Source organism: Pollachius pollachius (genome assembly GCF_949987615.1).
Source record: "Pollachius pollachius genome assembly, chromosome: 17".
In the NCBI taxonomy this organism is placed as follows: Eukaryota; Metazoa; Chordata; class Actinopteri; order Gadiformes; family Gadidae; genus Pollachius; species Pollachius pollachius.
Window position 1 is genome coordinate 8,971,112 of NC_136950.1, and position 12,181 is coordinate 8,983,292.

The 12,181-nt window shown below is 48.5% G+C and overlaps 1 protein-coding gene across 5 annotated transcripts in view; it reads right to left on the reverse strand.

The window, feature by feature from the left end:
• The window catches only part of smarcd3b (SWI/SNF related BAF chromatin remodeling complex subunit D3b), a 32,170-nt gene that overhangs the window by 4,809 nt on the left and 15,180 nt on the right, over positions 1 to 12,181 (reverse strand). For 2 of the 5 annotated variants that reach the window (XM_079754247.1, XM_079754245.1), the window contains exons 3-12: positions 10,743 to 10,832; positions 8,821 to 8,863; positions 8,170 to 8,292; positions 7,414 to 7,539; positions 6,271 to 6,366; positions 4,212 to 4,313; positions 3,480 to 3,641; positions 2,543 to 2,640; positions 770 to 905; positions 342 to 464 (exon numbers count right to left, since the gene is read on the reverse strand). In XM_079754247.1, coding sequence (XP_079610373.1) covers positions 342 to 464; positions 770 to 905; positions 2,543 to 2,640; positions 3,480 to 3,641; positions 4,212 to 4,313; positions 6,271 to 6,366; positions 7,414 to 7,539; positions 8,170 to 8,292; positions 8,821 to 8,863; positions 10,743 to 10,832 — 1,099 coding nt within the window. The remainder of the gene's footprint in view (positions 1 to 341; positions 465 to 769; positions 906 to 2,542; positions 2,641 to 3,479; positions 3,642 to 4,211; positions 4,314 to 6,270; positions 6,367 to 7,413; positions 7,540 to 8,169; positions 8,293 to 8,820; positions 8,864 to 10,742; positions 10,833 to 12,181) is intronic. The other 3 variants (XM_079754246.1, XM_079754249.1, XM_079754248.1) reach the window with 3 other exon arrangements.

Genomic DNA, 12,181 nt, shown 5'->3' on the forward strand with positions numbered 1-12,181 from the left:
GGCTGTAATTCTGCACCACGGCTGAATTTCGGGAACGTCTTCAAATACTGTGTTTGGGGCCTACTAATATCTATATTAAAGCATCCATAAAGTAGCATGCCATGGGACCTTTAACAAGTGATTGGAAACTAAAATCATAAATTAATTAAAATAATATTATTGTTTATTTTATATTGTTAACAATAATGTTAATCGAATGGATTTTTCAAGAGTAGTGGAACCTGTGCTACATGTGTAGTGATTATCGGTATATATATACTGTATATAGTATATACTGTGGTTTGAAGGTGTAGTTGTGTGTATTTTTGGTGTGTGTGGGAACGCCTGTGTGTGTCTGGTACCTTTAGGTCTCTGCTCTGGGACTGCAGCCAGTCCTGGATGTACCCCTTGGGGTCTCTGGAGAAGCTCAGCATGAAGTCTCTCTGGATCTTCAGCTGGTTGATGGACTCGATGGTCTCATGGATCTGAACACACAGCAGGACATCAAGGTCAGATCATCTAATGGAGCCCCAAGGACTGAATCCACTCACACACACCCTGACAAACTCAGACAAGCACACTCCCTCTTATATCTGATCAATCATGCCAATGAGGAGATAAACACCCTGAACTGAAGATAAACTTCCTTTTTAACCAAGCGTTTACACAGACAACCGCGTGGTGAACAGAATGCTTCAGCAAAAACAATGGCTGATAATGGGTAAAGGGCTTGTCACTATCTAACTCAGTGTCAGACCACAATATGGTGGAACAGGGGCGTGTCTCTGACCTTGTTGTCAAGGGAGGCGATCTCCTGCTGATTGGCCGTGGAGAGCAGGAAGCTGCTCATCTGGCTCTTCAGGGGATCCTCCACCTCCACGTCAATGTCGTAGCACGCTGTCTTCTTCTGGTCGTTGGGATCCACACTGGAGAGGGAGGGGGCAGGGCTTTAGAAACCTAACCAATCAACACAGCCTGAGCTGACCCATCCCTTTGAGGGCTGGACACGCATGGTGGACATGCTGAAGGAGAACTGCTTAACACGGCTCTCTTAAAAGCACTGTTCACACGCTACTGCCTTGAATATCCAACATCCCGCCAAAGAGTGTGAATGGGATGACTTGATGCGTTGCCATGGGAATATAAATAGTGATTCAATAGTAGCATATCCAGCACTATCTATAGCACTAAGCATTTACTACTGTCCCAGGTACAACAATCAATAATGTATGGTTTCAATAATGTAGCCTAGAGTATAAATAATGTTTATCTTAAACGTCTTTCAACCGTTTTTTGCACTGATACTCATATTGTCTGAAATCATATATTTTCAATATTCGTAAAAAAATTGGATCTTACTCGTATGTATATTTGTTGGTGCTGTCAAGCGATTAAAATATTTAATCGCGATTAATCGCATTAATGTCATAGTTAACTCGCGATTAATCACACATTTTTTTCTATTCTAAATATCCCTTGATTTCGTGCTGCTAGCCTTTTAGTGAGATCAAAGAGTGTTGAGAAGGACAGTAATAAAATATATTTGGTAAGACGGATATAAGAAGAGAGACCCGCAGTGAATTCAACCCGGTCCACTTGACATCGGGTAGGTTCGATGACAGTGGTAGGCCTACCGTAAAACTTCAATAGCCCAGGCTTTTATTTGTTTCAATCACTGAACTTTGGAACAAAACTCTTGCTCAGCAAAGATGGGAAATACTATAACATTTATTATTCAAACCAGTATGAATATTCCTACCGTACGTAGGCCTATACACATTACCAGGCTATCAAACGCCTACACACACACACACACACGCACGCACGCACGCACGCACGCACGCACGCACGCACGCACGCACGCACACACACACACACACACACACACACACACACACACAGTGGCGAGTGGTAATCGGGAGAGTCGGGAGAATTCCCGGTGGGCCGTTAACGTTTCGGGGCTCGCAACCTCTCACTCACTCAACAGCCGCAACAAACAACGTCGCAACCAAGTCGATTTTGTCTAGAGGGGAGTAACTGACGGCCCCTCCCGAAGTGGTACAGCCCAGGTGGACCTTGAACTGCGATTGGTCAGAAAGACGTAACAGCTAATGACAACATTGAAGTCTCGTGCAGTCTCGAACAGAGTGACACACAAACACACACACACTTTTAAGGAGTTTTTCACCCGATCCGTATCCTTGCTTGCCCCAACAAGTTTGTGCAGCGTGCTTGTTGTTTCGTTTCCGCTGTAGCTAGATCCGGTATGATATTGTAGTTTTTCTAACGTGACTAGTTGTTGCTAGACAGCAGGTGAAAAAACGACAATGTTTGCCAAGCCAAAAGAGCGTTAATTGCACGCTAAAAAAATTAACTCCGTTAAAATTGTTTTGCATTAACGCCGTTAATAATGCGTTAAACTGACAGCACTAATATTTTTCTTTTTGTCATTTCTATCACTGGCCTGTGCTTTTTGCTGTACCACCTGAATGTCCCGTCCAGGTGTAACACAGCCCCACATCATTCTAGCGAGATCACCTGAGGGGTGCATTGCCATGATTACCTGATGACATGGTTGATGACGATGGGGTCCGGGGGTAGCAGGAGGTTGGTCAGCCGCTGGGGGATCTCTGAGAACTTGAGACGCGGACAGTCGAAGATCTGGAGCAGGAGGAGAACGTCTGTTAGACCCCGACCTGCTCCTTATGACCGGTCTCTGTACTGTCTAACCCCTACCTGCTCCTTAATGACCTGTCTCTCTACTGTCTAACCCCTACCTGCTCCTTAATGACCGGTCTCTGTACTGTCTAACCCCAACCTGCTCCTTAATGACCTGTCTCTGTACTGTCTAACCCCTACCTGCCCCTTAATGACCTGTCTCTGTACTGTCTAACCCCTACCTGCTCCTTAATGACCTGTCTCTGTACTGTCTAACCCCAACCTGCTCCTTAATGACCTGTCTCTGTACTGTCTAACCCCAACCTGCTCCTTAATGACCTGTCTCTGTACTGTCTAACCCCTACCTGCTCCTTAATGACCTGTCTCTGTACTGTCTAACCCCTACCTGCTCCTTAATGACCTGTCTCTCTTCCTTTCTAACCCCTACCTGTTCCTTAATGACCTGTCTCTGTACTGTCTAACCCCACCCTGCTCCTTAATGACCTGTCTCTCTACTGCCTAACCCCAACTTGCTCCTTAATGACCTGTCTCTCTACTGTCTAACCGCAACCTGCTCCTTAATGACCTGTCTCTCTACTGTCTAACCCCAACCTGCTCCTTAATGACCTGTCTCTCTACTGTCTAACCCCTGCCTGCTCCTTAAAAAAAATGTCTCTGTACTGTACTGTTGATACGTTTATTGTAGTTAAATAACATGCAAGGCAGAGACGCACCCAACAGACACATCCGGTCTCTCCCTCTGGTCACTGTGTCTCTCATAGTAGATTGCAGCAGAATAAACCAAAGACGTAAACACACTCACAGGGAGCCGCAGTGTGTACCTGCTGGAAGTACTTGTCACAGTTGATGTACTCCTTGTCGTGGGAGTCCTGCAGCTTGTTGGTCTTGACGTACTGCCACAGTGCCTGGATGATGCAGGAGCGCGTCTGGGTGTGGATGCCCAGCAGCCGGGCCAGCCGGGGGTCCAGTTTGAACTGGGGGGGCTGCGGACCGGTGGTGAGATCCATCAACGACTGCGACGGTTCCTTTGTGGGTTTGGGTGTATGTGTATGCCTTGTTCTGTGGGGTTTTGTTGTTGCGGATGTGTTGTTCATTTCTTGTGTTAAAGGCGTTTTGGCGTCCCTTTCAAAAGCACACACACCACACACACGCGCACACAACCTCACCACCAAAACCTTGCACACACCCTCACCCCACGCGCACCAATCGGTGCGCGTGGGGTGAGGGTGTGTGCGAGGTTTTGGTGGTATGTAAGGTTGTGTGTGTTTGTATGTGTGTGTGTGTGTGTGTGTGTGTGTCTGTGTGTGTGTGCGCGTGTGAGAGTGTGTGCAAGGTTTTGGAGGTATGTGAGGTTGTTTGCGCGTGTGTGTGTGTGTTTGTGTGTGTGTGAGAGAGTGTGCAAGGTTTAGGTGGTATGTGAGGCAGCGTGTGCGTGTGTGTTTGTGCACGTGTGTGCGAGGCGGTATGTCAGGTTGTGGGTGTGTTTGTGTGTGTGTGTGTGGGGGCCAGGCACCGAGCATGCCTGGCTCTGGGTGCCTCTCTGGCGCCCTCACCTGGTAGTCCAGCATGAGCAGGAGGGTGCAGCGGACGCTCACGTCCCCTGGCCGCTTCACCTGGAAGCCGTCCGTCTCCTGGGTGGTGGGGGTGCGGTGCCACTGGGACCAACAGAAAGGGGGACCAGTCAGAAGGTCACACAAGGTCAGAGGGTCACGACCCAACGGCACACCTCTGGCAGCAACCCAACCCCCACCCCACTTATTTAGCATTTATTACATGTCGTCAAGCAGCCGCTAGGAGTCAGGGGTCATCTTATTCAAGGATGACTATAGGTAGACTGAGGACATTGGGGATCGAACCCAGTACCTTTCGGCAAAGTGATGTCACATATATGACCACATATCATGCATGGTCTTCACCCACAGAATTGTAGTTAATGATAATCGATGGTACAACCGCGATTAACGGTGTTTACGGTGATGTTGTAATAGTAGTTTAACAGTGTAGCTCAGGAATGCCGTGTATATCACATCTCTAGCGGTACGAGAACCCTCGTCTGGCTTCCATATCTACTGCTCTTACAGATCAAGATAACACAAATTTTCCATTCCACTCACACAGATAAACGCACAAGCAGGCACACACACACACATGCACACGCACACACACACACACACACACACACACACACACACACACACACACACTCACTCAGCGGAGAAACGTCTGAAAACCCAAAGTGTTTATCGAGTGACGGGCCTATATCAAGCTGTACAAACACGGCCAGCAGCAATGGGCCCTTTGTTTGAGTCTGGGTATTTAGATAAACCCAGCCCGGCCTGTACCACTCCAGTGCTGACGGCTCTCTAACGCTGGAGGACACGCTGGCTGGATTCCCAAAGTCAGTCTATCCCCATTTGCCTCGCGCTTCCTGATAAATCTCCAGATGTTTTCCTCCGTCGCCGTGGTAACTGCTGCTCCAATTGTAATAATGGCTGAGGCAGCTCGACACAAAGCTTTCTGACTGTGGAAAAAAGAGGGACCATATACGATCGACGCGGTCTGACTTACCGGCCCCTCGTCCCCCCAATCCCCAATGGTGTTTATCAAAAGCCTGGAGCATGAATCTGAACGCTGGCTTCTCCATGGTATAGAATAGCCTTTTCTTGTACCAAATAACGAGTCTCACTAGATTAATTGCCAGTCATACAGCTATCCGTCATACATCTACGTGGACCAACCCACTTGATAGATCAGAAGAGGCCGATTTTCGGCTTGTAACGGCTAATCACACTCACACCTGGTGGTATAATATGTCACCTCTAAGCGTTAAGCGGAGGCCGAGGACTGAAGGAAAGCCCTGCAGTGTTTATTGTTCCCGCGGGGTGAAAGGAGATTGGATTCTATATTTTAACTGAAGACAATGAAACGCTGTACGCCCTCTTGAAAACCAAATCTTCAGACGTCCTGGGAACACAAAGACACGTGAGGCAGGAAGGCTTTCCCAAGTTTGAGAACTTTGTTTCAAAACGGTCGCAAACGTCCGAGAAATAAGCTTGAAACAAAGTCTCAGAGATGCGCTGTCGTAAACGGTCAGCAAATATGTATGATGATAAGTCGAAGGAATATGCCTTCTCCAATGTGTATAAATATACTAGTACCATATGAGAAAGCACTCTGTCTCATATATTTAGGAAATATTTGCGCTCTAAAATGGTTCAACAGGACAGGGGCACTCGTACGGCCGTCAGAGGAGCCGGCGGCGGCTTCTCTCCGTCCAGAGCATTCATCAGCAGACCCCAGACGATGAGGTCATCTGGGATAGCAGGGGTTTTTCCCACGCGTTGGCGCAGGCCTAAGGGCCCTGCTAAACATGGTGCTGTGAGGCCTCTCCATGAACCCTAACCTAACCCTCTCTCCAGACCAGGGGTCTTGGAACCTCGTCATCTCACGGCCCGGAAGACGATGTCCGTGTGTCCTCCGTGGGAGTCAACCCTTTCCTCCAACTCTCAACTCTCCGAGAGTTGTCCGAGTGCTCCATGTGTCGTCTAGTGGTGGCCCAACCGACTTTGAGTCCTGATCGGTCGTTGAGAATGGGGGAGGGCGGGGTCTCACCTCGACCAGGTGGTTGTCAGGTCCATATAGGTCCTTGTCCAGCTCGATGACCAGACTCTTGAAGAACGACGAGAACTTCCTCTTCAACTTCCCTGGCTGGCGAACAGAGAGAGAAAGAGGTCAAAGTCAACATTAACATAAATACATGTAGGCCTCTTGACACACACACACACACACACACACACACACACACACACACACACACACACACACACACACAAACGCAGACACGCAGACGGACACAGGATATGTGCCATAATCTACATGCCATGTGTTGCTCAAACAAAGACCCATGTGTGGAGGTCTTTAGGACCAAGCAGCAGAGACCACAGGCCAGGGTGAGATCACCAGCTAACAGCGCCACGTTCTCAGGCTCCATCAAGAATAATTGTGGTGGCGGTAGATCCGGCAAGGTTCTAACCGCCATGGAAAGGAGGACCGCTGGAACGCTGAGAACATGAGAACCTAGTGTGTAGCTTAGCACAGAGACTAGCGTGTAGCCTAGTATGTAGCTTAGCATGTATCTTGGCATGGAGTTAAACATGGGCTTTAGAATTCAGGGGAATATCAGAGTTCTGATATTTTGACCTCATCTCGCAGTTATCTAAACAAACTCTCAAACGCTCATTACCAGTGACCTCTGTCTGAAGATACAACCTCCTGCTGGAATGTTATGCTAGCTCGTTATCTTGCACTACTTTGGAGCATGCGAGAATGTATTTTCTTGGTTCATTCTCTCAGTTATGGACTAAGATGAACGGCTCCAACAACACCATAAACTAAAGACCACTGGCTAGAATAAAGACCATGATCACTCTTTAACTGTAATAAACCCACACGCTCACGTTCATGAACGATTTGTAACGGATAACTGATCCAAACAGTTTGAACAATGTGAACTGTATATATCCTTTGTTCTGCTCGTTTATCCTAGCATCATGTTGGCCAATGAGGGCACCGCCTGCCCTCCTAATGTCCCTGGAGGGAGTAGGGTTCCCCTTTAAGTCCTTCTGAGGCTTTAGGATTAGGAGGTTCCTTAAGATTTGGGCCTGTGAGATCCTTTGAGACTATCACTGTGATGAAGGCCTGTACTAATAAAGTTGACTTGAATATTGACACAGTCCCAATCCCAGCCATACTCACGTCGTCCAGTAGCTTTCCCTCCACCCGCAGCTCCCATGATGCAATGCTGCCGTCGGAGTCGTCGGCGTCGGGTTTGGCTGGGTTGAAGGTGTTGGAGATGTATAGACGCAATTTCCGCTTCTGCTGCTGACACAATGGTACACACACACACGCACGCACGCACGCGCACACGCACACGCACACACTCACACACACACACACAAACACACAAAAAACATAAAAACACACACACACAAAAAACATAAAAACACACACACACATAAACACAAACGCACAAACACACATAAACAGACACACACACAAACATAGATAGACATCAATACATAAACACAAATGAATATAAAAACACACATGAAAGGACAAACAAATGACAAACAGATACACACAAAACATGCACGCATACCCAGGCACACACACACACACACACACACACACACACACACACGCACACAAACCACATACCAGCTTGAAACACAGTTCACTGTGTAAAAGATTGAATGGCAATGTGCACACATTCCTGCATTTTAACTGTTTACTGTTAAAAAGAAGGAGGAGGATGGAGGGAGATTTAAAGAGTAGGTAGAAGAGAGAATTTAGGAGGATGAGGAGGGGACAAGCTGAAAAGAGGAGCAGCTAGCCCTGAGAAAGAGGAGAAGTAAAGAGGAGTGAAGCGGGGAAGGGAGGAGAAGCATCTAGCAGTGAGAACGAGGAGGAGTGAGGAGGAAGGAGTGGTGTGCAACGTGGGGATCCTCTTACCTTCATGGGTCTCTTCAGCGCCTCCTGGATGTCCACCCTCTTCCTCATGATGGTCTGGTCCAGCTTCCTCTCGAAGGCTAGCAGGTCCATGTAGGCCTGCGACTCTGGGACCAGTTCACGGATCTGGACAGGGGAGGGGGGGTAAACGGGACCCAATCACACTTATGGTTCACATCTAAAGCGGCAGGTTCGAGCAAAGAAGTATTATACATGACGAACCCTATTCGTCTAATTCCGATCAGTGGATCGCTTTATTAGACACTAGGTTGTGCAGCACTTTCATTACATAATTTCCTCAGCTATAGATTGCACGTTTTAGCTCTTCTCCTATGTCATGTGTTTTTGTACGCTACCGGAAAACCTGTGATCAATAAAGAATCAATAAGGTATTGATCCATCTGCCCTTCACACAATCCCCAACAAACAGTGTCAGTGACTCCGTGTCAGAATCAGAGCACCCGAGGGAATCTAATTGTTCTACATGGTTCACAGAACCCTGTATTGGATTGGTTCAGCTCTGCTGCTTCACCCTATCCTGAAGCCTTATCTACACCCCTTTATCTTGACCTTTGAAATACCTCCTTCCACTCCTATCTCCAAACCCTGACCACAACACAGACAGACAGTAGAACAAGGGTATCTGGGCCTCACCCTCTGCGGAAGAATCTTGTCCGCCATTTTCCTTCTCTTGGCACTGAGGAGAGAGTGGAAAGGAGAGGAGATGAGAGGAGAGGAGAGAGGGGAGGAAGAGAGATAGAGAAAGAGGAGATGGAAAGGAGATAGGACAGAGATAAGAGGAAATAAAGAGAGGAGAGGTAAGAGAGGGAGATGGAGAGAGGAGGAGGAGACGTGAGCAGGTTACTATGGTGACTGACAGACGAGAACCCAAGCCATCTGGGCGACATCCAGGTCCCAGCATCCTGGTGTGTGTGTGTTGAATTGAAGTGAGTGGCTGCAATATGCCAGAGTGCTAAAATCTGATCTGCACTAACACACACACACGCACGCGTGCGCGCGCGCGCACACACACACACACACACACACACACACACACACACACACACACACACACATTATTCAAACAGAGCTCTGTGTGTTTTATAGTACTGAATGTGTTTGTGTGTGTGTGTGTGTGTGTGTGTGTGGGCTGTGGGGGGGTGTGTGTGATAGTATTGAATATGTGTGTGTGTGTGTGTGTGTGTGTGTGTGTGTGTGTGTGTGTATGATAGTATTGGATGTTTGTGTGTGTGGGTGTGGGATAGTACTGAACGTCGGTAGTAAGGTAATTAAGTCCCAGGTATTCAACATGAAGGGATTTGACCCACTTTCCTCCCTCACTTACAAATCATAATGCAGCATACTTACCAGTGCATCATGGGAAACAGTTTGGTGGTGAAATATGATGCTCAGTGTGGGAGGTCAATGCACATGTGAGTGAGTGAGAGAGTGAGTGAGTGAGTGTGCATCTGTGTGAGTATGTGAGTGTGCGAGCAAGGGACATTGTATGAATGTGAGGGTGTGTGTGTGTGTTTGTGTATGTAAGAGCGTGTGTGTGTATGTGAGAGCGTGTGTAAGGGTGTGTGTATGTGAGAGCATTTGTGAGTGTTTGTGTGTGTTGATATGAGAGCATGTGTGAGTCAGTGTCATCTTGTGTGTGTGAGTACGTGTGTGAGTTCAGTCGGAGCAGAGACGGGAGCTGACAACAGGATGAAGGTCTTCTACGGTCTACAGACCTCAGGGTCCTACAGATCTAAGAGCAGACCCCAGCTCATCCCAACATGATCCAGGCAGAGAGGAGAGGGGGGGGGGGGGGGGGGGGGTCATCCAGAGATGGGGTCATGCAGGGGAGACCGCGGGTCTCTGTGACCCCCCGGAGCGAGAGGGAAGAGGTCCTCATCACAGAGGACCGGTGCAGTTGTGTGTGTGAGGGGGTCTGTCTTGGGCCAGGGTGGGTAGCGGGGGGGGTCTAGTGCAGCGACACAAGAGAGACATTCCATGCTCCAGCGCAGTCCCATGCATGCAGCGCTGCTTGAGCTACAACTGCAAGCGTTTGACCAGGAGGGCGGGGTTAACCAAAGGGGGCGTGGCTATCAGTTTCATTAAGGGGCGGAGTTAGACAAGGCGGAGGAGTGAGTTTAGGACGGGGTTAAACTAGTGGTGGGTGGAGTGAGGAAGAGTTTAACGTGGGGGGCGTGGTTACAGAAAAGGGGCAGGGTGGAAAAAAGGGGATGGATTTAAACTAAGAGGGGCCGAGACACACTGGGAGGCGGAGTTAAATTATGGGGTGGGGTTATTTTAGGGGGACGAGTTAAACAAGGGGATGGGTTAAAATAGGAGGAGGAGTTCAACTGGGGTTGGAGTTAAACTACAGTTGAGTTAAATGCAGAGGGGCGGAGTGTAACTAAAAGGGGCGGGGTCACCCTAGAAGGTGGAGATAAACTAGTTGGTGGGGTTACACTAGTAGGTGGGGTTAAACTAGGGGGTTGAGTTAGACTAGGGCTTAAACGTGAAGGACTCGCACGACCAGAGTCAAGAGTATTTCAGAACTGACATGCAGCAGAGGAAACGCCTACTTTGATCCGAGCGTGGGATCTGATTGGGGCTCTCTCATGTCCATCTGTCTCGCCGGCATCTCATTGGCTCCCGGGAATCCGACGGGCTTCCTGGGGAGCGGTGAGGATTTGAAGGCGTTTCAATTAGAAAGTCTCATCGACAAAAGTATGATGTCATAGCCCTGAGACAGACTTTGTTGATGTGTTCACGGATGTGTGTGTTTTTGTGTGTGTGTGTGTGTGCCTGTGTTAGTGTGTGTATGTGTGTTGACGTTATTCGACAAGATCAGGTTGTGCCCATGCAGACACGAATGGAGGAAGAGGAGGAAGAGGAGAAGGAGGAGGGGCCAGAATAAGATGAAGAGGGGAGAGAAGTTGGAAGAGGATGAAAGACAGAGGCAAAGGGAAAAGGAGAGGAGGGAGGAAGACAATTAGGAGAGAGGAGAGAGGAGGAGGTAGAGGACCAAGGTGAGAGGAAGAGGAGAGAGGCGGAGGAAGAGAAGGAGGAGCGAAGAGGAGGAGGTAGAGGACCGAGGAGAGAGGAAGAGGTAGACGAAAGAGGAAGAGGAGAGAGAGGAGAAGGAGGAGGAGGAGGAGGAGGGGCAAGGAGGAGAAGACAGAGGAGGAGGTAGATAGAGGAGGAGGTACAGGAGAGAGGAGGAGGAGGTGGAGGACACAGGAGGAGGAGGTACAGGAGAGAGGAGGAGGAAGTAGAGGAGAGAGGAGGAGGAGGTGGAGGACAGAGGAGGAGGAGGGAGTACGTGGTGTGCGGTAACTGCAACTGATTCAGGGTCAGGCAGTTCAGACACACTGGCAAAAACACACTGATAACCAGCACAGACACACACACACACACACACACACACACACACACACACACACAGCTTTTACGCTTTCATTCAAATCTGCATTAGATATGTACACATAAAATATACATATATATACAAAACCGATTAGACAAACACATTGCTTTAAACTAGAATCCGAGAACTCATCGTAGATCTGAAATGTAAACTGGCGTCTCCTTCTCCCCTCCGATTCAGTCAAACTAATGTTCAAAACAATCTGACCAATCAGGGAGGCCGGTTGAGAATGTTGGGCTGAGCCAAAGTTTGGCTCCCACAGAGTAACAGCTTCAACTTCCTGCCCGGAGGGAGGAGTCTCCACGGTGCTGGGCACCCAGGCCACAGCTAGCCTTAGAGCCTGGTTACCTAGAGAACCAAACTCATAGCCCATCCTCTGTTCATCTTGAAGAAGAGAACGGCCCAAGGGAGGGGCATCATCCAGTTATTCGTGGACCCGACCGGCAGAGGGGCAGCCATAAATACGATCAGACCTCAAATATTTTCCTTTACAATAAAGACTACATCAGAGGTTTTTCTTTCAGAAAGAAATTCTCTGCTCAATCGCATTATCCTGGCGCTAGGGAATTTAAAGCACAGGTGACAGGTAGCATTCAA